This window comes from Esox lucius, chromosome 4 (assembly GCF_011004845.1).
Source record: "Esox lucius isolate fEsoLuc1 chromosome 4, fEsoLuc1.pri, whole genome shotgun sequence".
NCBI lineage: Eukaryota > Metazoa > Chordata > Actinopteri > Esociformes > Esocidae > Esox > Esox lucius.
In genome coordinates, this window is record NC_047572.1 from 26,796,554 (window position 1) to 26,821,640 (window position 25,087).

At 41.9% G+C, this 25,087-nt stretch overlaps 2 protein-coding genes across 6 annotated transcripts in view; one reads left to right on the forward strand and one right to left on the reverse strand.

Annotated features, from left to right (window-relative positions):
* The window catches only part of glrbb (glycine receptor, beta b), a 32,521-nt gene extending 24,947 nt beyond the window's left edge, over window positions 1–7,574 (reverse strand). For 2 of the 5 annotated variants that reach the window (XM_020046166.2, XM_020046165.2), the window contains exons 1-2: window positions 7,219–7,573; window positions 3,559–3,698 (exon numbers count right to left, since the gene is read on the reverse strand). In XM_020046166.2, coding sequence (XP_019901725.1) covers window positions 3,559–3,698; window positions 7,219–7,221 — 143 coding nt within the window. In that variant the 5' untranslated portion in view covers window positions 7,222–7,573. Of the gene's footprint in view, window positions 1–3,558; window positions 3,699–6,765; window positions 6,881–7,218 lie in introns of those variants that run through there. The other 3 variants (XM_010899831.4, XM_010899840.3, XM_010899847.4) reach the window with 3 other exon arrangements.
* A 6,805-nt stretch (window positions 7,575–14,379) lies between these two features.
* pdgfc (platelet derived growth factor c) overlaps window positions 14,380–25,087 on the forward strand; it is a 50,454-nt gene continuing 39,746 nt past the window's right edge. The window contains exon 1 of the mRNA XM_010899818.4: window positions 14,380–15,170. Coding sequence (XP_010898120.2) covers window positions 14,999–15,170 — 172 coding nt within the window. The 5' untranslated portion in view covers window positions 14,380–14,998. The remainder of the gene's footprint in view (window positions 15,171–25,087) is intronic.

Genomic DNA, 25,087 nt, shown 5'->3' on the forward strand with positions numbered 1-25,087 from the left:
GTCAGAATTAGGGCTTCAACCAATGACAATATTTTGGATAATTCCAACAGTGAGAAATGGATTAATGGGATATAGAAACACACTCCAGCTCCGGGGTGCTCCGCTGATGTCATACAACCATGCACAATTCAAATGAAGCGTGTGCCATGAAAATGAAGCACTTTTCTGCCCCTGTTGCGCTCATTTCTCAACATCATCCCAGCTGGTTTATGTCAGCTTGTAAAACAGTAGAAGCCCAGGTCTGGTGATGTTCTTTGCTGGGGATTTATTATTTTTCTCTAAATTTCTACTATGGACAAATATAGAATATGCAGGTTCAGAGACTCCATCAATAAGAGTCATGCATTTGGTATCAGACACTGCTTGACTTCAAAATAATTCCATGCGCATAGTTTTGGTGGTGTTACGTTAATGCGCAGCTCAACCATGCCTTCAAGATGAATGTTTTCTCACTTCAAAACACAACTTATGCCATGGAGCCAAACTATAACCAACTTCCCTCTGACATATTTTCAATCTGGGTTTTCCCACGTAGGTCCACCAATGAATGAATTTAATCAACTATTTTGTGGCCGCTGTTGCAGCCCTGGGCCGATTACTTTCTGAAGGCACTGTATGGTACTGCATGTAGTGAAACAGCAATTCAGTTGGGACCTTAAGATAGTTTTCCAAAATGTTCAAGGTACGGCTTGTGCTACAAGAGATGGACTTGCTGAAAAAATAATGACCAAAGCAGAGACTTGGCTAAGAAGAAAGGGGAAAATCCACATGGGTGACACCTGAACTCTGCTTTGGAATTTGACTCAAAAAGCACTTTAGATTATGTAAATATTTTCTGGCACTGAGGATGAGTAACTGCTTGGGATGAATTTGTGTGTAATTTTGCAGTTCACTTGATCAGAGTCCCTAACCAACTAAATGGCAGTCAAGGCATTCTGACAACCTAGATGACAAAAGCCCACATAGCACATAGCGTATCATATCAAGAACATCACATAACATATTAAGAACATCACATATACTGTCAACATGAACAGTGAATATTGAGATAAAATTAAATGCTTTCCTTTTATTTAAAGAAAAAACATTTTAAGAGTAGCGCTGACAGACATTGAACACTGTATTAACAATTAGAGCATGAGTGTGATGACTTAATAGATTTGTTTGATAGAGGATTATTTTTCGACAGCTGTCCACTCCCTGATTTGTAATGTATCAAACATCTGTCTCCGCAAACAGTAACAAAAGATTAATAAATGATAATAAAAAGTCACTCTTTGGATTTTAAAGTATGGGGCCAAATATAGACAGTTATATAATTTTATTGTTACAGTGGGGAGATCAAGTATTTGATACACTGCCGATTTTGCACTTACAAAGCATGTAGAAGTCTGTAATTTTTATCATAGGTACTCTTCAACTCTGAGTGAAGGAATGTAAAACAAATCCAGAAAAATCACATTGTATGATTTTTAAGTAAATAATTTGCATTTTATTGCATGACGGCGTAGTGTGTTACTAATGGTTTTCCTTGAGACTGTGGTCCCAGCTCTCTTCAGGTCATTGACCAGGTTTTGCCGAGTATTTCTGGGCTAATCCCTCACCTTCCTCATGATCATTGATGAGGAGATGGGAGATTGACCGTCATCTTGAACTTCTTCCATTTTCTAATAACTGCGCCTACAGTTGTTGCCTTCTCACCAAGCTGCTTGCCTATTGTCCTGTAGCCCATCCCAGCCTTGTTGAGGTCCACAATTTTATCCCTGATGTCCTTACACAGCTCTCTGGTCTTGGCCATTGTGGAGAGGTTGGAGTCTGTTTGATTGTGTGGACAGGTGTCTTTTATACAGATAATGAGTTCAAACAGGTGCAGTTAATACAGGCAATGAGTGGAGAACAGGAGGGCTTCTTAAAGAAAAACTATCAAGTCTGTGAGAGCCGGCATTCTTACTGATTGGTAGGTGATCAAATACTTAAGTCATGCAATAAAATGCAAATAAATTATTTAAAAATCATACAATGTGACATCCTGTGGAGGGTGCTTCGAGAATATGGGGTCCTGGGTCCTTTGCTAAGGGCTGTTAGGTCCCTGTACGACCGAAGCAGGAGCTTGGTCCGCATTGCCGGCAGTAAGTCAGACTGTTCCCTGTGCATGGTTGGACTCCGGCAGGGCTGCCCTTTGTTGCCGGTTCTGTTCGTAATTTTTATGGACAGAATTTCTAGGCGCAGCCAGGGGCCGGAGGGTGTCAGGTTTGGGGACCACACGATTTCGTCTCTGCTCTTTGCGGATGATGTTGTCGTGTTGGCCCCTTCAAGCCAGGACCTTCAGCATGCACTTGGACGGTTTGTAGCCGAGTGTGAAGCAGTGGGGATGAAAATCAGTACCTCCAAATCCGAGGCCATGGTCCTCAGTCGGAAAAGGGTGGCTTGCCCACTTCAGGTTGGTGGAGAGTACCTGCCTCAAGTGGAGGAGTTTAAGTATCTAGGGGTCTTGTTCACGAGTGAGGGAAGGATGGAACGGGAGATTGACAGACGGATCGGTGCAGCTTCTGCAGTAATGCGGTCGATGTATCGGTCTGGCGTGGTGAAGAAAGAGCTGAGCCGCAAGGCGAAGCTCTCGATTTACCGGTCAATCTACGTTCCTACTCTCACCTATGGTCATGAGCTTTGGGTCATGACCGAAAGGACAAGATCCCGGATACAGGCGGCCGAAATGAGCTTTCTCCGCAGGGTGGCTGGGTGATCCCTTAGAGATAGGGTGAGAAGCTCGGTCACCCGGGAGGAGCTCAGAGTAGAGCCGCTGCTCCTCCACATCGAGAGGGGTCAGCTGAGGTGGCTTGGGCATCTGTTTCGGATGCCTCCGGAACGCCTTCCTGGGAAGGTGTTCCGGTCCTGTCCCACCGGGAGGAGACCCCGGGGAAGACCTAGGACACGCTCGAGGGACTATGTCTCCGGCTGGCCTGGGAATGCCTCGGTGTCCCCCCGGAAGAGCTGGAGGAAGTGTCTGGGGAGAGGGAGGTCTGGGCATCCCTGCTTAGACTGCTGCCCCCGCGACCCGGCCCCGGATAAGCGGTAGATGATGCCATGCCACAATGTGATTTTCTGGATTTTAGTTTTAGATTCCGTCTCTCACAGTTGAAGAGTACCTATGATAAAAAATTACAGACCTCTACATGCTTTGTAAGTAGGAAAACCTGCAAAATCGGCAGTGTATCAAATACTTGTTCTCCCCACTGTACATCTCGGTGTATAATACACTGTATTTTCATTTTCTGTTCATTTTTTTTATATACTCCTCTCTGTATTTCTGGAATAGGGCCCATAAATCAGCATATTAATGTCATGGCTAAACTAGCTCAACACTGTCACGGCACGGAAGCATCTCCTAGGCATGAGCCTCAGTATGACAACTCACAGTGATCAATGAGACATGCTAAACAGCAAACCAAAGTAACTTCTTTAAGCAGGGCTTGCTTAAAGCAGCATAGCTAGGAGCATCCAGTCTATAACCTCATCAGTATACACCTGTTGTAAAGAGTGAGATTCTGCTTCACTTACGAAGGACAGTACACTTGCTTCCCTTTCTTCTTTCCCTTCTTTGTGCCTTTTTCTTTGGTAGATCCGCCCTCTATCCAAATGAAGAGGACCAGGAGGAAGATGGCCAGCTTTTTCACAAAAATCTTCGTCATACCATGTGCCTAAAAAAAATTGACAAAAAAACAATCGTCATCATACAGTCACATGGAAATGCAAGTACAACCCCTGGAAAGTTATCTTTTTTCATTTAATTATTTTACATATTTGCATATACAATCTTCATTTCATCACTATCGGCAGATAAACATAATCAAATATACACTGAAAGACTATACTTTGCAATAACGTATTCATAAAAAGTCACAGTGTGGATAAAGTACAACCCTAGCTTCAATATCTGGTGTTGCCCCTAGGGCTGAAATACCTTAATGTAGCTATTTCTTGCCACTGTATATCAGTCTCTACTAAGGAATTATTGTCCACTCTTCTTCACAGTACTGCTTTAACTGTGTCATGTTCGAGAGATTTATGCATGCACTGCAATTTGAAAGGACTGAGATCCAGGCTTCAACCCTGCCTTTCCACAGCCCTCCATTCTTCTTTATGAGGCATTCTGCAGTTGCTTGTGTTATGGATCAACAAACCAGCCCCAAAACATAACGCCACCAGCTTCAGCTTTATGGTTGGTATAAGGTTCTTTTGTTAAAAGGCAGTGGTTTGTTTACACCAAACATGATGTTTGGACTTAGAGCCAAAGAACTCCACCTTTGATACATCAGTTCAGAGAACATTATTCCAGTAGTGTGAGTCTTTACCCAGGTGCTGTCTGGCACACAGCCAAAGAACTCCACCTTTGATTCATCAGTTCAGAGAACATTATTTCAATAGTGTGGGTCTTTACCCAGGTGCTGTCTGGCACACAACAGTGGTGTCTTAACATACATTTTTGAGAGCAGAAGCTTCTTATTTCCCAAACTCCCATGCAAGTTTGTTCAGTCTATTTCTAACAGTTGACTTATGCACTTCAACATTGATTGTGGCAAGAGAAGCTTCTAGATCCTGTGATATTACCCCAGGGTTCTTAAAGACTTCTACGAGCATCTTTCGATTTAGCTCTGGGTTTGAATTTGGTGAGAAAATCGTCCTATCTAGACTGCCAGTTGTCTGGAAATGTCTGAATATGTAGTTGATCGATCAGACATTACAATTACATACTTCGAATTGCTTGGAAATAGTTTTGTAACCCCCCTCCCAGAATCATGAACATCAATAATATTTGTTCTGAGGAGTCTTGAAAAGGTATTTTGATCTTTGCATGTGTAACCACACACCCATATAGTTAAGACCAAACCAGACCCAGTTTCAAATCTTTAAGAAAGACTGATATTCTAATTAATTGCAACTGTTTTGGTGTACCTGATTCTAATTTCAGCCATTTTATGTGATGGTAAAGATTTTAGACTCTAATTAGAGACATTTTATGTGATGGTAAAGATTTTAGACTCTAATTAGAGACATTTTATGTGACGGCAAAGGCATGGCTGAACTGACATTATGTGACGGTAAAGGTAGGGGTGTACAAACCTTATGTGACGGTAAAGGTTTTTCTAACTTTTTTCACAATGGTGTGGCTGTGGGGTTAATTAAGGTAATATTTGAAAAGGTAGGGTTTCAGATGTTCTCTGAAATGGGCAGAGACTGCTACCATAGCCTCGATGGGAAGCTGGCTCTACAATTGGGGTGCAAAGACAGAGAGGAGTTTTGACTGGGCAGATCAGGAGCTGCCTTCAAATTCTCCTAACCCATTTCAAATTAACGTATGCACACACACTCCAGGTTAAATCCTTTTCCTACAACAAAAAAGCATATTCAATAAGAATCAGTCAATTTTTTGTATTTTAGGAGGTTAATCCAGAGCATCGGCTCTGCCATTGTTGGATGTTGCACAATAAGAAATCTTAGTGAAAATGTACCTGAAATCTAACCTGTTGGTTACAATTCAGACGCTCTAACGAGCAAGCAACAAGCTGCCCACCAATTCTATCCAATTCGAACATTCTACTTACTCTAAATATTACAGTATTACTTGGTTAGTTGGTGAAATGCATTGAAAATAGTTGTGGGTTTGATTTTAGCACTGGCCACATGCCACTGGATAGGGGAAATATGTATTGGTTGATTGAAAAGTAATTGAATATGTTAGGCTACAGCCATTTGATTATATTTAAAGCTCTTGTCAAAAGAAGTATCGACTTGATGCCAAAACCACATTAGGACCTTTCACTACATGAAGACATTCTCCTTAGTTCCTTAGCCAAAATGAAGTTGTTACAGTTAATTGTCTCAAGTCTAGACACCACCCTGTGCCACTTCACATTTGAGAATTCCCTATGTGATCCTCACCTCCACACTGATAATAATCAGATGTAACAGGACTGTGCCTCACTCTGTGAGTCTGAACACGTCTGCAAGCTCATGTCGCACAAACGAGAATCCAGAGGTGTATACCCGCACACTCACTTAACACATACGAATGCAGGCGCTCCAAAATAACACACATGCATCACACACGTATACATGTAACACACATATACACATCTTAAGTGTTGCCTATTTGGTTTGACACGACACAGGCATTCATGCACTCCTTTGAGTGCCTTTGGATTCCACTGCCCCAAAGAACAGCTGAATTTCACCTCGGACACACACACACACACACACACACACAGTAATTAACAACCAGCAACAAATCACTTTGATTTGATTCTCTCAGTGCTGTAAAAAAAAGACTGCTGTTAAACCTGTTAACAGAACTGCAAAGTTGTGCTAGGCCAAGTCTGGCTGTTGCAGGAATGTCCTGCATATTTCAGAAGCTTTTACTTACCTTTCTCTGGCATAGTCTCTAAATATAGTTTGTTTGTGCATTTCTGAAACCTTACTGAGTGAGGACTAAGGAGACAATCTTAACAAATACTGAATGAATGGAATGTTCTGGGGAAACCTCAAGAATCCATGTTTTTAAAAGTTCACCGCTAAGTCAAACCGGTCTTAGTGACGTTTATCCTCGTGCAAGTGTGGTGGTGGTTTCTATAGAGTTAAATTCACGTGGTAATGGCTATGAGACACAAGCTCAGACATGTAAAGACTATTGTTATCAACGGGAGTTTTGTTCACCTAACACAACCTCTACTAAAACAATTGCTTATTTTACATTAATTGATAACTGACCTTGGAGGCATACTGATGGGAAGTTGTTGTCTGTGTAGGTTATTACGCAAACTGTAGAAAAAACACCGCAATTATTGACCAGTCCAAAACCGTCTATGCTATTCGGACCTGCACGCACTTAGCATTCTACGAATGTGCGCACCTTCATATCTGAGTCATTCACCAAGTGATGCTTTTCTTTATAACATCACTACCTGTGGCTGCCTGCACCTCCAGTTGCCTTCAAGTACAATCGCAACAAGCGGGAACAGGAGCAGACGCTGAGACTTGCCTTAAGCTTGAGCACCACTTGCAAAATATGGAGAAAAACGGCCCTACATAGCGACCATTACAAGATGCAATGGGGGAATGGGTGGAGATGCCATTACGTACAAGCAAAAACATACGTTGGTCATGCATTACACATTGCCTGCCGCACATACAATGAATATGAACGCGTTTCGTTTCACTTACCATTTCGTTTTCTGTACTAGTTAATTCGTCACTAGAACCGGTATAACTGACAGTGTAAGTGGTCGTTATTCTTCCTTTATGGCCATACGCGGTCCATATTTGTCATTCTGGTCTCCCTTGTCCGTCATTCATTCGAAGGAGTGGTTTAAATTTGTTTCCCACTAAAATCACATATCGGCAATTTTCCAAATTTTCTTTTCACACGGTCTTGTTTTTATTTTTTATTTTGATTGAATGTATGTGTGCCAAATACCTTTTCGCCCCAGTAATAGACCGCCAAGATGGAGGATTTCGTGTGCACATGTCATGCAACATGCGCAGTAGCAGGCTGAAAGACAGCACCACGGACAGCCGCTTTCTGCCCCCAACGATAAATGGAAGCCCACTACGATGAGGCAATAACATACATTTTTCATGTGAAGCATATGAGTTACAGTCCATGAGCTAGTGGTGTCATCGGGTACACTGGGGCACCATGTCTCATAGTGGTTTTACTGAAGGTCTACGAGATTATAGTTCAACAATGGTGGCTTTCAGTTCGTTTCTCCTTGTTTGGAGATGAAATATTGCAGTTATTGATCGTGACCTATTCAGAATTCAGTTTATTTGGCAGGTTCTTAAAATTATATATTTTAATAATTTCAAATGTTTGTGGTTGCTACACTATAATTCTGGCCATAATATTTCATAGAGGTATAATGCAAAATTGTCCTGTAGACCCGATTGAGTAGTTTGGCAGACGTGCTGAAAAAAACTTCTTAGATGGCCTTGTACTGTATCTATAAGCTATACGCTTTTAAATGCTGGTCTAACTTTGTGCGTGCACTTTGGTACCTATATCACCATGGTTTCAAACTCAAAACATATCTGTCTCACTACAAGACACGGGGTGGCCATAGGATTATAATGTCCATTGCACAATATCGCCAATGTTTCAACAGTAGTTGATGTTGTGGGTTATATTGTAAAATTCTATGACGTTTTGGACATATTTTTAAATAGAGTTGAAAACGTATCAGGTTTCAGTTTTAGAGCAATTTGTAGACGTTAACTGCCCTAGGTATACCTTTCAAGGTAAACCAACTTAGCAACTGTCCATAAAACGGTATTGCATGCCTCTATTGCAGGTTTAGGCTGTATAAGTGGTTTGTGACAACTGCCAATGAAATAAGTGCTTTTTAAAATAAACTTGATTGACTGGCTGATATGTACCTTCTAGATTAGAGGTATAGTTTCTTGAAAAATTTGTAAAAAGGTGTCATATGGACATGAATTAATCTAAGCTTTCTATATACTTTATGCTGAATTGGCGTAGGTGAGAACTAACATTTTGTTTACTGGCAGGGGTTAACATTTATTTTTGGGAAAAAATTTATGGTATTGATGGATGAAAGAAAGAGTAGTACATGAAGAAAACTTAAATCGCTGCACTGTAACCAAACATTTTCTGAATGTTTGATGCAGACCATCACAGAATTTCAGCTCAACAAAATATTCATAACAGAACATTCCTGGAAAGTGTTCTGTGTTTAATCTGTTTTTCTCATTTCAGTAATCACGGTCCTAACCTGAAGACTTGCATGTTGATCCACTAATGAAAGCAACATTTCACCTTTTGTTGGCCTGATTTCAAAACAATATTGCTGTTTTCAGTGCAGTTGAAGGTCTGCAGAGTAAAGGGAATTTGCTGAACTAACATGAACAGGAGCAAATAAATGCTTGTCTGCCAACAGACACTATGTATGTGTGTGAGAACACCCCTGTGTGTGTGTGTGTGTGTGTGTGTGTGTGTGTGTGTGTGTGTGTGTGTGTGTGTGTGTGTGTGTGTGTGTGTGAGAGAGAGAGAGAGAGAGTTTCTGCTAGTTTTGTGTGGGTATGTATACGTTCCATGCCAACATTCTGTTTCTGGAAAGCAGAAATTTTTAGTCATCTGGTCTTCAGATACTGTACAGTGACCTCGGTAAAAATTAGCAAAACAAACAAAACAATGCTATTTATCTGATTGATCTTGCACTCAAAATATGATGGAGATTGTTCAAAGTAAATACATTCTTACATTCTTAAACCTTTGTGTCACAATTATTGGCACCTCTTGAAATTCCTAATAACCAATTCTAACAGAAGTAAATCTTCCCACTGATATTATTTCAAGTTTATGAGTCATTATAACTATTAAGCCATCCATGATTTCCTGTTTCATTGGGTTATAAACGTGAGATAACTGGCTAAACTCTCTCAGTCACCTGTCAACATGGGTAAATTAATGATTATTGAAGAAATGTCTTTATCATGTTTTTCTTTGAATGATTTCCCCCAACTTTAGCTGGAAATTGAGAGGTCCTCTTCCACCTAAGATGTTCATGTGTGTGTGTGTGTGTGTGTGTATGTGTGGGTGTGTGTGTGTGTGGGTGGGTGGGGTGGGTGTGGGTGGGCGTGTGTGTGTGTGAGTGTGCGCTGTGCAGTATCTCCACACTGTAGGGAGGCCAAAAGACAATCAAACAACCTGGTTTAGGACCGTTGCATTTGACCGTCCAGCTAATAGGAACCAGATTGCACCGGTTCCCCACATTGTTCTCTATCGTTAAGGTTGGATAAACAAGCCGTGCTATTCGTACATGCAAAATAATTAATGATTATTGATTCAGTGGATCTTGAGTGCAGGATTCTAATGTTCTAATTAACAAATTCACTTTGGAGTACAAAGCACCATTTGTGTAAGAAGAAAAATGTGTGTGTTTGCTTGAGAGCTACCTCTAAGATGGACAAGCATTCCAAAAACATGTCAGGGTTTAACTAATCTTATGTTGTATCTGGCACTCAGGCCGCGTTCAGCTTTCAAGTAAGAACTTTGCGTTGACATGTTGTTTATTCTAATGAAACCTAAGCCCTTGACAGAGGCACAGGTAAAGGTTGCCACCATATCGGTTTGAGAGCCTTTCGATAATCCCGGAGGATTTGCTTGTTCTAAAGGGGACTCATGGAGGTTCAGTTGAAGGGAGAAGGAGTGAGCTTTTGGTTGGTGAGTGTGCACGAGCATGAAACGTGTGTGCCTGTTAGGTTATTGGGAGTAATGCAATATAACACGGGACACTGACAAGGACAAGCACTTACAAGGGGCAAAATAATGCTGACAAAGGGGATGAACACGTAATTAATGATGAGGTGGCAAAGGCACTGGGATTAATACTGCATTCCTGTTTGTTTTAGATGTAGATTAAAGACATTTAGAGGGAAACTGATTAGAGACGATTGTGTAGCTGACACTCTGGATCCAAGCCAGTCGTACCGTTTTAGTCGCTTTCTCATTGACTAATGGGTGTCGTTCTTAGAGCCCTGGCAAAGAAAGGCTTTTGTTGGGTTTTAGAACACTGTGACATCTTTCCATATTAATCACTGGCTCGTTATCGGTTGTGGGTACTGATTTTTTAAGTTTTTCTAACTTTGTGGGGACATCTGGTCTGCACATGTAAATGTAAACCTGGATCACATGCAAGCACGCACAAACACACAAAAAATCTCACATGCATAAACACACAGCTACCGGCTAGCATTGACATACAGAAACACATGCCCATATGCACACACACACACACACTCAAGCACTCATGCATGCATATTCACATTCATGCATGCAGTCATGAATGAATGCACACACAGACACACACACACTAACACACATCCACAAGCTACAACTGAGTTAATGTGCTTACTGAGCTCTACGTGCTTAGCATTTTGGCGGTACGTACCTGTTGGATCAAACCACAGCGCAATACATTTTAAACTGTTTCAAATCCTCTGCAGTGGTCTAACGTCTTCCGTCGCACCACAGCTGACCACCACAGTCTAAATTCAAGCCTTGGACGTGCCACTGGCTGACAAATGGCTGGGAAGCCCCCATGGTTTGCACAAATGGGCCGGCATCACCACGGCAGGGGAAGAGACATTGTCAGCCGGGACCTTCTGATCTCCCCGTTCTCTAACAACTCCCTCAAGCGGCTCAGGCACCCGCCAAGCTTGGGTTGTCAGTTCAGTGAGCATGCCTTCACATGTGTTGACCCGGGTGACATCCTGGTTGGAAGAACAGTGTGGAGAAAAAGTGGTGCGGCTTGGCGAGATGCCCATTGGCAAGGCCTGCGGCAAGTAAGTTGGATTTGATGATTATTGGGGGGAAGGCAGAAAAAGTGGGTTAAAAGAAACCAAGAACAACGAGAAATAAAAACATCTGACCAGATGAATCTGTAACCTTGTGGACACACACAAATGTATAGAGATTGCAGAGCAGCGGGACCCACATCCAGAATCCATGGACAGCCATTGGTCAAAACTGAGATCGCAGCTTCAGGGGCCGGACACCAGGGGGACTCTGTTCTCAAAGCAAAACCCCACTATAACACCGCCTCAACACTCTACAGGACGTTAAATATCGTCTGGTCCGTGACCTACTTCAGTGTCCAATCGTCAGCGGTTTAACAATTTAGCACATGTGTCCCTTTTCAAAACTTGAAATGTTGCAAACCCAACCGCAGAAATGCGCATTTCGCTTTAATTCAGGCGGAGCTTTCTGCAGCATTCGAGAAGCATTTTTAACAGAGCACCTTTAACTATGCTAGCGTGACCTAGCAGAAAGGCTGTGTCGCCCCCTGCTGTGGCACCATTCTCTGCCGTGATGTCCAACCCAAGGGGGGGAAAGCTGCTTGCCCTCCAGGACGTTTAGTCCGCGCAGTGCTTGCTACAGTGAAGACCATAAAAGCTCATCATGGACCTAAGACACATGAGCAATGAGCTTTCTGTGTTGATACAAACTAGCAGAAAGAGATGCTTTGGGAGCAGTTGTACAAGGACAGAATGACCGAGAAATCTCATTGTGTATGTTTATGTAGCTTCCTACCTAACTCACGGCCACCAGGAGTGTTAACTAACCACTTTGTATTGTATTTAATCTTTTTCTTTAGATTTTTGATAATTATACTTGTGTGAAAATGTTTAGAGTTACTTAAATGTTTAGAGGTACTTAGTTACTATAACGGACTGCATTGTTTTGTACACAGGTCAAACACATTTCATGACATCAGCAGCAACATCTTCTGTAACGTGTATGTGATCAATACACATTGTATCGGTGCCAGCAATCTCAGATGATCTGCAGTGTGAATTGCTCTTCGCCTTTATTTATTTTTTAAATGATAGCGTGCGTTTAAAAAAAAAAAACAGACCCGTTTTTGGTAACAGTGGTTGGGTTGGTGAAATGGAACACCGAAGCTGGTAAAGCATGTTTTGTTAGGCCAGCCTCTTCTCCAGGTACAATAATCTACTACAGCTTGAGTAGCCTACCACAAGAAATCCGCTGTAATTCACCTTGAACAAAAATAATATCTTACATTCAACTTGAAGTGTACACAAATTAATAGGGAGTGATGGGGCATTTGTTTGTTTGACAGTGTGTCTCAAAACGGCAACTGGACTGTAATGGGATTTAGCCCTGCTGGCGACTGAATGTATACATTTCCACCCCAGTCTACTCAGCAGAGCTCTACTGGCTGGCATGTCTTTGTATGCTTGCAGTGACCCAAAGGTCTGTCTTGTTTCTAATTTCCTCTGTTCATTAATTATTTTTTTTGTATCAAAGTCTCTGTGTTTCTCAAGACCACCGTGGAAGCAGCAATCAAATGTGTACAGGGAGACCGAATACCAAGCTTCCTCAAAACCTCCAGGGGTGAAAGACTGTGTGCCTGCGCATGTGTGTGTGTGTGTGTGTGTGTGTGTGTGCATGAGAAAGAGGGGGAAAAAATAGAGATGCGCATGTGAGCGTGCATGTGCATGCTTGAGTGCATGAAAAAGAGAGTGCAGGTGTGCGTGCATGCTCGAGGGTGCGACTGCGCGTATGAGGGTGCGTGTGTGTGTGTGGGGGGGGGGGGGGGGGGCGTGCACGTGTCCGTGCGTGAGAGACATTCCACGAAGCGAAGTGCTGACATCTGCTGCAGGCTTTTGCAGGGGTGGAATGTGATACTCTCCTTTACACAAAGGGACTTGGCAGCCATCGCAACAGGACCTACATGCCACTCTCCATGAGGGCCAGTGGACTACCGCCATGCAATCTCTTATCCGCCATTAACTTGGATTAAAAACAGTAAACCCCCCGCCTCCCCATACCTTTGGCGTGAAGACATCTTTAGGCTTTCCCTTCGTTTGAGGCTGTAATTTTTCAGGAATATGAGACGGGGCTAAATTGCTCGGCCATTACATCATGTGTCGTGGTGAATAGGTTCAATGTGTCTGCAACTCCCTTTGATTGTTTGTCTGCTGGAGACTTGCACATTGATACCCCCCCCCCCCCCCCCCCACACACACACACACATCACTTGCGGATTTCACTGACAATGAGATGAGAGAAACCACATGAAGCGCACACAATGAAGCACAGTATTGTGCTGTAGAAAGGAAATTAGGAGCAGGAGGAGGAATGGTAACAGCGGTGTCTATGGCTTTGATATGACAAATTGAGAGTTCTCAAACATTTCCCTAAAGAAGAATCAGGCATTGATCTTCCCCATGATGAAAAGTTCTGGGCAGTGATGGCGAGATTGATGAAAGAGTCCAGGGAATGTTTATGGTACAGTATTCACATTGTTGAAATGGAAAAGTTATGTGTTGCCTACAATGCCAATGATGCAATTACATAACCTTCATAGCATAAGCAGTTAGCTTAACAGAAATCGGTAGGTCAATAAACCAAAGAGGAAACCAGATGACTGAAATGGTTGATATTTGATGTTGTACATTGCATTGGATTGTGTTCTACACGTTTAAGAGTATTGCTTATTTATAAAAAATAAAAATTTACTCAAATGTGCCATAGCGCAGCATGAATTGATCAAGTGATTTTTAATCATAATTTGATTATAAAGAAGATTAATGAATAGTAAGTAATTTTTAATAGATGGATTATTAATAATTAACAGTTGAAGAGAGGTGTAATGCCTTATACATAATGGTCACGCTTGGTTTAATACTGAAGGCATGAATGGCTTCACATAACCCCACAAAGTTCTCAAGGAAAACTTCAGCGATTGAACAGTTAACTTACTTCCCGGGGAGTTTCCTACGCTAGGAAGTTTTACTTTATGTATAGCACCTGTTATGTCGTCAGTAGGCAGTCTTCTACTAAAAAAAAGCAAGACCCCGTCGTCTCAGTGTTTGGGACCGCTTAGCTCCAGTCACAAGCAACCGAGCCAAGACCTCACCAAACAACTGGAGTTATGTGTGCTTTGCAATATCACCCACTGTACAGACTGTATCGAATTGCGCTGCTTTCTCGTGGAATCTGCGATTAATGTGACGTTCACTGTAATGCCTGCAAATCTTCGGACTGGACTTGCAGACGGCGGAGACTTGATAAACTGATGTACGTCGCGCGCTGGCTACAGCAACGTATCGAACATTACCTTGGACAAATAGTGTCACAGCATTTACAACTTACTTCACTCACTATATAAATAATTTGGTCCATTTGATAGAACTTCAAACTTCTAGAGCAACAACAACTTTTCAAATTCAAATCCAAGTTTACATAAAGCAAACAGGTGCGCACTTGCATCTGAATCAGCGGGGCGCGCGAGACAGCCGTTTGTTTAAGTTATACTTTTAGGCATTTCATGAATTTTATGACAGTTCATTTTATTTTCCTACTAGGACTTTTGGATGATATTATGTGGATTATGCTCTGCGTCTATACTCTACAAATGTGTCCAAAACAGCATTGGTGCCGTCCAAACGAGTATACATGGTGATACAAAACGTCCGGTCAACAGTGCTTTGTAATCGCCGTCTGCCACTAATCCAAATGATCCTTCCATTATTAATCCTACTTCTATCGCTTCTGCAACGGCATGGCTTGGAAGCTGAATCAAGTCACATCAGCAAATTCCAACAGCCAAGTTTAAAGGAACACAACGGTAAGTAAAGTTTGGAATGATTGTTTAGATGCAACTTAAAATGGGTTGCGTTGGAAGTAAGTAACATTGCTGACATCCATTCTTGCTCATTGACTACATCAACTTCCAGAACATAAACCTACTCCTACAAAGCACATCTTGTTTGAGTTTAAACAGCTATGAATGAACACGTTTTATTCAGTTCAAACAGCATTATCCGGGATAGGAAGTGGAAATTACCTTTACCTTTCAACTGTGCCTGTGTGTATTTAAGGGGGGAAACCCTCAGAAATGCTATGTCCCTTGAGAGAGGAATTCTCTCTATGATCGTAAAAGGGCTCCATTCATTCATGATCGTTGCTCCGGGCGATGGAATTTGCTTATTCTCTGAACCTTCACTGATTTAGTCTGTCAAATAGAGGGATTTCCATTTTCCCTTTAATCTAAAAATTATTATAGTGGTTGCAAGTGGAAGAGTCTGTTGAACCCATCATCTTTGCAAATGTTTTTCCCACCATGATGTGGAACTTAAGCTGATTGTTGTTATTGTAAGGTGATATGCCATTAAGTACATACATGGCCCATACTCATATGCCTGGTCGTTTGGCAGTTCATTGGACATTATTTGCTCAAGCATATAGGTGGTCCACAGCATTAGAATCCTTCCATTGTCAATGTATTACATGTAAACTGTTTGCAGACTTCCTTTTGCCTTTGATCACACTCCCAGGTGTTATTTTATTCAATACTTACTAGCGTCATTAACATATCGTTACTCTGTCATGTCACACCCTCATTCTGATAGCCGGCCCCTCTCAAGCAGTGATGGCATAGATGGCAACCTATTTCCTACTTCAACAATTCACGCGCAGTTTTCGTCTTCTCCCTTCCCCGCACACATCTAATTTGCATATCTCTTGATCCTGCTGCGGCTTCTCTTATCAGCATTTGACGCTATGTAAGCAGATGGAGGTCAAGGGGAAGGATGTGTCGTCCTTTCTGATGTGTGAAAGCTGCTTATCACAGGGCATCTCTCTATCTCTCTCTCTCCCCCTCCAAAATGTCCCCCTGCTCTGTCTCTGCTGGGTCTGTAATGCAATAGATGCTGCTGGGCCTTGCGGAGGCCATGACCAAATATCTCGCCTCAGGATCCCCGTCTACTCAGAAGTGCCGTGTATGAATACCTATAGGGGTAGAGATCCCCAAAACCGGCTCTTAAAACAATAGCCACATAGTGCAATGATAATGAAGGCCAGGGCAATAGGGAGCAATTGACCGTGGCATGCGAGAGTTTCACCAGCACTCGTGCATGGTTGATTGCAGATGCTTGGCGACAATTTGATATTGATTTATGGAGAAAAGCTACACCCGTCTGGCATGATGAGTGGTCGTTGCTTGGTACAGACCGAGTCCTGGCCATACTACACTTGGCTGCCACTTTTGTTTGAACTCTCTAAACTGGTGCACCTGATTCAGCTGGTCACAGGCTTGATAAGGTGGGCCAGTTTAGGGATAAAACAAACAATGGAAAATGTATGGGGAGGCCTGTGGAGAGGTTTGGGAAACCCTGCTCTGTAGCAATATAGTATCGGTCTCAGTTTGGGTTCTAGTGCTTTCACTCTACTACATTAACTGTCTCCAAGGGAACTGTTGTTATTGACCTGAGGATATAATCTTTATTACAGATAATCCTGTTTGGGACATCTTGGATTGGAATGTGTGGCAGTTAGTAATGGCTGACCATGACATTCTCATCCTGTTCCATTTGGTGAGCCTCTTCAATGACGCTCAGCCACACAATTAAACAACTTTGCCTAGCCTTGCAATGTATCACACTTTGGCATTTAAGTTGGGTTAACTTGATGTTTCTTCAAAAATGTATGTTTTTTTATTTTATTTAATGCCACAATGTTCACCGTGACTTTCGTATTATCTTGGAGTTGGTAAGTGTCACATTTGCCAGTCAAATAAAAACATCCAGACAAAAACACATTCCAATACAGATTGATTGGCCTTTCCTTGATTTTTCTTCAACTAAATACGGTGATCCCTTTGCTGGCCCATCCAGCTAACCCCGCAGGCCTTCCAGAACACAGCTGTAGATAATCCTACCAGACGCCGATTACCTAGGGATAATCTTGTGCAGCCTCTTTCAACGGCAATCGAGGAAGCTGAGAAACGTGCACGACATGCGAATGATCACAGGGGCCGCTGTTCCGAAACAGCTAGATTAAGGGATTACGGGGGAGGAATGAGGTTAATAAGACACACATAGTAGCTACGTACATGTCTGGGGAAACACAGAAGTAAATTATGCATTCACAGGGTCCAGATACAAACAAGTAAACCAACGGTCTACAACCAGTATGGGGTTGTTATGTTTGGTCGCTGCCAAAGTGTGCTGGGAGATGAGTTTTTGATTCACGTCAGCGGATAGTTGAATCAAAGTTCCAAGTTACTGATTGCAAATCACTGTCTAGACCATACTATGTAGGGAGATTATACCAAACATCTTGTTTCGGGACTTACTTAACTGTCAAGTTTCATACAAAGCCAAGTTTGACTTTGTAACATGAAATCTATGGCCTTGTGTGTGGTGTGGAATGCATTTAAGTTGTGGTACATGTTAAGTCTGTTTGGGAAGTAATGCCTCACCCAATCAGGCAGTGGTTAGCCTGGACTTGCTAGGGTGTTTTATATAGCTGCCAGTCCATGCTGTTGGCAGCTACCAGCTGTAGATGGAATTCACATTACTCGTTTGTTGTCTCAAGTGATTTCCATAGTTGTTAGGTGCCGTAGTAGTGAGGTTAATAGCTTTACAAAAAAGTAAGTAAAATAATAATCCAAAAAGGATTTGGTATACCATTTTATTATTTAATACAGTTCAGATGTTTCCTTAAAGAGTTTTTCAAGGAAACACTTTCTTTTTGTTATAGATTGACTTAAGGTGACAGATCTGATGAATAACTAAAGTAAATGCCTTAAAGCAATATGGATGATTCTTAGAACTACCTGTAACTTGCAAGGACATTGCAAAACACATAGACCGAAAATATACAGACAACACAAACACCTTCCCTTCTGAGAGACCATACATTGTCAATGTCTTCCCAGGCAGTCCATGCAGACCCCCCGACTCTGAGGACTTACAGTGGATAATAGTGTCTGAGTTTTGCTGTCAACTTGAATGTCAAGGCACAGTATTTGGCAAGCAAGCGTGCCACTGCCTGCCTGCTGTTTGTCATTTTGGGCGGCGAGTGCACATTCTCGCCAAGTAGGAAAGAGAGTTTCTCAAGTGAACTGGGTCACAGGTTTTTAAGCTCAGCAATGGCTGAGAAAAGCCTCTAACGGCAGGTAAGGGCTTCTCACTTACTTGTAGTGTCAACATTACCCCAGGTACTTTGTAAGGGGCTTGTCTTAGCAGAATTAATGCCCTCTTGAAGTCGAAACGACCCTGCAGAAAGTGTTTTATGAGTGAGGAATAACCCTTTATACCTGAGGTCTCTAGCAAGTCGATTGCATGCTAGTGGTAGCCAATGGTACTCATTTACTTTAAGTACATTTTCATAATTTCTTTTAAAAAAGAAGCTACTTTCTGATCACTGCAGCTGTAGATTCCCCAAATCTGACTGTATTGTGTCTCACTGAACATACACTCACCTAAAGGATTATTAGGAACACCTGTTCAATTTCTCATTAATGCAATTATCTAATCAACCAATCACATGGCAGTTGCTTCAATGCATTTAGGGGTGTGGTCCTGGTCAAGACAAACTCCTGAACTCCAAACTGAATGTCAGAATGGGAAAGGTGATTTAAGCAATTTTGAGCGTGGTATGGTTGTTGGTGCCAGACGGGCCGGTCTGAGTATTTCACAATCTGCTCAGTTACTGGGATTTTCACGCACAACTATTTCTAGGGTTTACAAAGAATGGTGTGAAAAGGGAAAACGCCTTGTTGATGCTAGAAGTCAGAGGAGAATGGGCCGACTGATTCAAGCTGATAGAAGAGCAACTTTGACTGAAATAACCACTCGTTACAACCGAGGTATGCAGCAAAGCATTTGTGAAGCCACAACACGCACAACCTTGAGGCGGATGGGCTACAACAGCAGAAGACCCCACCGGGTACCACTCATCTCCACTACAAATAAGAAAAAGAGGCTACAATTTGCACGAGCTCACCAAAATTGGACAGTTGAAGACTGGAAGAATGTTGCCTGGTCTGATGAGTCTCGATTTCTGTTGAGACATTCAGATGGTAGAGTCAGAATTTGGCATAAACAGAATGAGAACATGGATCCATCATGCCTTGTTACCACTGTGCAGGGTGGTGGTGGTGGTGTAATGGTGTGGGGGATGTTTTCTTGGCACACTTTAGGCCCCATAGTGCCAACTGGGCATCGTTTAAATGCCATGGCCTACCTGAGCATTGTTTCTGACCATGTCCATCCCTTTATGACCACCATATACCCATCCTCTGATGGCTACTTCCAGCAGGATAATGCACCATGTCACAAAGCTCGAATCATTTCAAATTGGTTTCTTGAACATGACAATGAGTTCAATGAGTTCACTGTACTGAAATGGCCCCCACAGTCACCAGATCTCAACCCAATAGAGCATCTTTGGGATGTGGTGGAATGGGAGCTTCGTGCCCTGGATGTGCATCCCACAAATCTCCATCAACTGCAAGATGCTATCTTATCAATATGGGCCAACATTTCTAAAGAATGCTTTCAGCACCTTGTTGAATCAATGCCACGTAGAATTAAAGCAGTTCTGAAGGCGAAAGGGGGTCAAACACAGTATTAGTATGGTGTTCCTAATAATCCTTTAGGTGAGTGTAGTGTTCTTAATTTTTTTCTTCTGTATAGTATTCATTTATTTTACTTACCTTTATTTTTACTGAGATATATTCTGACCCAAGTCTCTTTCACATCTGAGCTCTGTATTTGCCCTAAATAGTTATTACTTTATTTGGAGCTGTGCTTTAGGTCATTGTCCTGTTGTATGAGGAAATTGGCTCCAATCAAGCGCCATCCACAGGGTATGGCATGGTGTTGCAAAATGGAGTGATAGCCTTCCTTCTTCAAGATCTCTTTTACCCTGTACAAATCTCCCACTTCACTACCACCAAAGCACCCACAGACCATAACATTGCCTCCACCCTGCTTGACAGATGGCATTAAGCTCTCCTCCAGCATTTTCATTTGGCCTGCGCCTCACAAATGTTCTTTGTGATCCCAACACATCAAAATTAGATTTGTCTCTCAGTCACACTCTTTTCTAATCTCCTCCTTCCAGTGTCTGCAATCTTTTGCCAATCTTAATCTTTTATTGGCACGTCTGAGTTTTCTTTGCAACTCTGCCTTCTGTAGAAGGCCAGCATCCTGGAGTCGCCCCTTCACTTTTGACATTGAGACAGGTTTTTCAGATACTATTTAACAGAGCTGCCAGTTGAGGACCTGTGACTGGCAATATTCAATAGAAAATAGTACAAAGACAACATCAAATGTAGAAACAGACATTTTATTGTTTCTTAAAAATATATGCCCACTTTGAATTTGATGCCAGCAACACATTTAAAAAAAGCTGGGACAGAGGCAACAAAAGACGAGAAAAGATAATGTGTAATGAAAAGTGTAATGCTAAGAAATCAAAACTCAGTGGTAGATCTCACAACTAATTAGGTTAATTGGCAACAGGTCAGTAACTGCAGACACATAGTGCAACAATTTAAGAATTACATTTAACAAAGTAAAATTGCAAAGAGTTTTGGGATCTCATCATCTACCGTAAATAAAATCATTGAATCATCTTTTTATGCAAGGGACAAGGCTGAAAAACAATATTGGATGGCCGTGATCTTCGGGCACTCAGGCAGCATTGCATTAAAAACAGGCATTATTCTGTAGTGGACTTCACTGCATGGGCTCAGAAACTCTTCCAAAAACCATTTTCTGTGAACACAGTATGTCTCTGCAGTTAAAACTGTACCATGCAAAGAAGAAACCAGATACAAACAAGATCCAGAACTGCTGCCGCCTTCTCTAGGCTCGAACTCATTTAAGATAAGACTGACAAACTGTTCTGTGGTCTGACGAATGGAAACTGCGTCCACCGAACTAAAGAGGAGAGGGATCATCCAGCTTCTTAACAGCACACAGTTCAAAAGCCAGCATCCGTGATGGTATGGGGGTGCATTAGTGCACATGTGAAGGCACCATTAATGCTGAACAATATATAAAGCTTTTGGAACAACATATGCTGCCAACCAGATTACATCTTATTCAGAGGAGGCTTTGTATATTTCAGCAAGATGCCCAATTCCCAAATGCTTACAAAGTATTGTTAAAAGAAGAGGTGTGCAACACAGTGGTTAACATGCCCCTGTCCCAACTTTTTCTGAAACCTGTTTCTGACATCAATTTGAAATTGGGCATGTATTTCTCCCAAAAAACACAACATTATGCACGTCATTACATTCAATTCTTATTTACATTTGACCCAGCATCCCAACTTCCTTGGAAATTACGTTGTATGTTTTCATGGAAAACAAGGGAACTGCTGTCCTAAATGTGGATAAAAACCAACTGTGGATTCTCCACTTTATTATTTAATCATGGCCTATCCTGCATGATTTGTTTTTAAACTGCAATATATATTTAATACAGTTTTAGGTCTTTAGCTTGGGTCTTTTAGTGTAAGGTTTTGTCTAATTTCCACCTGTGAACCAGTGTCCCAACTTTTGAGATAGACGACCAAACAATCCCAGGAACATGTATATGAAAATCTGTTCCTCTATTGTGAAGTTCATTCCTTATCTTCTACGTAATGATAAGCCTCCCTGAAACTTCAATTTCTGAAAGATTAGTAGATTAGCAATATCATTTAATGAATGTTATCAACCAACTTTGTACAATTGCTGCAGCACAGGCATTAATGCAAGCAGTTATTTTGTATTTTCTTCCATGTATTAAGCCTAGTGACTTGCAGTCTGCCAGTACATTGTCCTGCTTCTGTCTGTAAATACAGTGTCCCCCTTCTTTCTGTAAATACAGTATCCCCTTCTGTCTGTAAATACAGTATCCCCTTCTGTCTGTAAATACAGTATCCCCTTCTGTCATTAAATACAGGATCCCCCCTCTGTCTGTAAATACAGTATCCCCTTCTGTTTGTAATGACAGTGTCCCCTATAATTATTTGGGACCATTAGGCATTTAGTTGAGTGCAGCAATTGCAACAAGCCTGGAAGGGCCAAAAATCAGGAGTATAGAGAAAATATGTCTGACTATCCCAAATATCCAGGGCCCCAGCACGTAGGACCTTAATACAAATATCTCAGGGGGCCCTGTCTGTATAAATATCTAGGGGCCTCACCATATAGGACCCTGCCTGCAGGTATCAAGGCAGCCAGGCATGCAAGATTCCTGGCTGCAGATATCTGGGGGGCCCTCGATGCTCATGGACCCAAGTGCATTTATACTGCTACAATTGGCTAACCCCAAGCACCTGCCTAGAGATGAAAATGTAGAACTTGGTTGGGGGCGGAGCCGTATCCAAGCACAGTGTACCAAAGGAGACAATAACATAAGCAGAATTGTTATATAAACACCACTATAAATAGCCCAAAGCCAACATCGAAATTGAATGGGAGAGATGAAAGTGTCTGCCTGGTTCTGTCTAGACATGAAAGGTGCAGTATGTCTGCCTTAAATCAAGATTACCTGTCAGCACAAATACCTGCCATTTACTTCTGAGAGTTGTACTATGGTGCTAGATAGAGGAGTTAGACTGGTAGATTCAGTCAAATCGGAGTTGACATCCCTATGAGCAAAATGGTATTAATTATCTTTATATCTAACATCAGGGTTGAGTCATAATTCACTTGACTTTGAATGAAATGACAGAGCTGCAAGTGGTTTAGGGACCAATTACATTAGATTTCTTCTCTCCCATAGATTTTGATGTCACTTGAGGAAGAAGACTGACTAAATATTGTACTAATCATAACATTTGTGTGTTAAAAACAGTAATATTAACATGTATGACAACACGCATTTTGTGGGGACATGCATTTGACAGTTAACACCCAGTAAAAACAATGCTACACTAAAGCACAACAAAGACAGTAAAAACAATATATTTCCCATTATATAATTCCCATTCCACACAAATGCTGAATTAACAAGATAACTTTTTTGTAAAAATTTAAACTGACAGTTCATCATTGAGTTCAACGTTCGACTAGCCAGAGGCAGCATGCATTTACAAGCCTGATAAAGTTCACCACAGACACACCAGTAATATCTACCCTCATAGCATGGTGAAGCCTGAGCTGGAATGTGAAGCTAACTTAAGATAGCTAATAGAAAACCCTGGGTAGATTTAGCTTGATATGAAATACACTCCTTTGGCCATTTCCCCCCTATGTTTCTCTTTCCTCAGCTGCATCTCTGCCAGTAGTTTTTATGGGCTCACTGCCACGGAAACAAAGTTATTGATAGACATTTTCAAAATCAATGGCACTTATTTCCTGTCAGTAAAGTACAGTAGAGTAAAGGGTTGTGTTTTTATTTGAATCATTGCATAATGTAGGGCTAAATTATTTTGGCGTATGTCTCAGTGTGAAACGCCTTAAAATGACTAAATGAGAAATATTGAAATCTGTTGTGTAAATATGTGTTGGGGGTATTTACAGCTCATATTGATGCATGCAAGCTGACACAATCTGGATTACTGGTACTGTACCTGTGTTGCAGGATTAGTGCAAGGTTGGAACGGCTCTGCATTCACTTAAGTATGTCTTTGGGGATATTGGCTGTTTTCACAACCCAACTGAATTCCATTGGACTTAGAATTTTGGCAGGGGGTAGATGTGATGAGTTGACCTTGGTTACCGTCTCTGGAGGGTATGTCTACATGGTTTGGCAGATGTCATCGGCCCCCCCCCTGTCAGAGAACTATTTGAAAGTATCCTGTTTCTTCTCCTCTTCAATGCACAGGGCTCGGCTTTACCTTGCAGCTGATTGACAAGAAGCTTGACCTCAAACAGGTAGTGAAAAGTGGTGCAGCTGTGGTTTCAGTGGATAACTGGCAGACGCAACTTGATTTTGTGCTTGCATGGTGCAGCGATGGGAAGGAATTAGAAAGCCTATAGTGAGATTACAGCCGGTTAAACAGGGACAGGTCACAGTGCAATCGCTGACCGCGCAGCAAAATATGAGTTGATTGCAGGAATAATCCTGAATAAGTATCTGATTGTGTTTAATGAGAATGACTCCAATCTATGCCTCAAGCGGGCCGCACACACAAAAGAAAAATCCAGCCTCAGTTTTGGCATGGTTCAGGGTGGCAGGACTGAGATGAAAGATAGCCGCTGGCAGGAGGTATACTGACTGAGTAGTCTGGCACCTTTGCCTCTAGCATGACTCTAGAATGTTCTCCTCCGCCCTAACAGTCTGAGGCCACGTTGTGAAACACGGTAAACAACACTGTTAATTGAAATAAGTTGTAACTTCACGACTCTGCCCATGTTTGCATCCGGGAAAGGGGTTTACATTTGTGGACACGTTTCTGTCTCAACTGACCTTATTTGTAATCTAATTCTCCAAAGTAGGGATGCATTTTCTGCTGAATTAGGGAAACAATATCATGGGGAAATCAACTTTTTCAAGTTTAAAGGCTACTTTGAGTTGTCAGAAAGGGAGCACTACGGTCTTTCATTGGAAAGGTTTGGAGGTGGTCACTTTAGGTGTGTTTCACAGGAACCCCAGATTAGCTGTTCCAACATGACTGGCCTGGTATGGGTCATTTTTTTTTGCAGTTCAAAGTTTCGATCAATCATGCACCATTGCACTACATTTCTTCTTAAATGCATTGATTTCATGACACACTAAGTCATATTGGAAGGTGAACTCACTCATGGGTTCACAT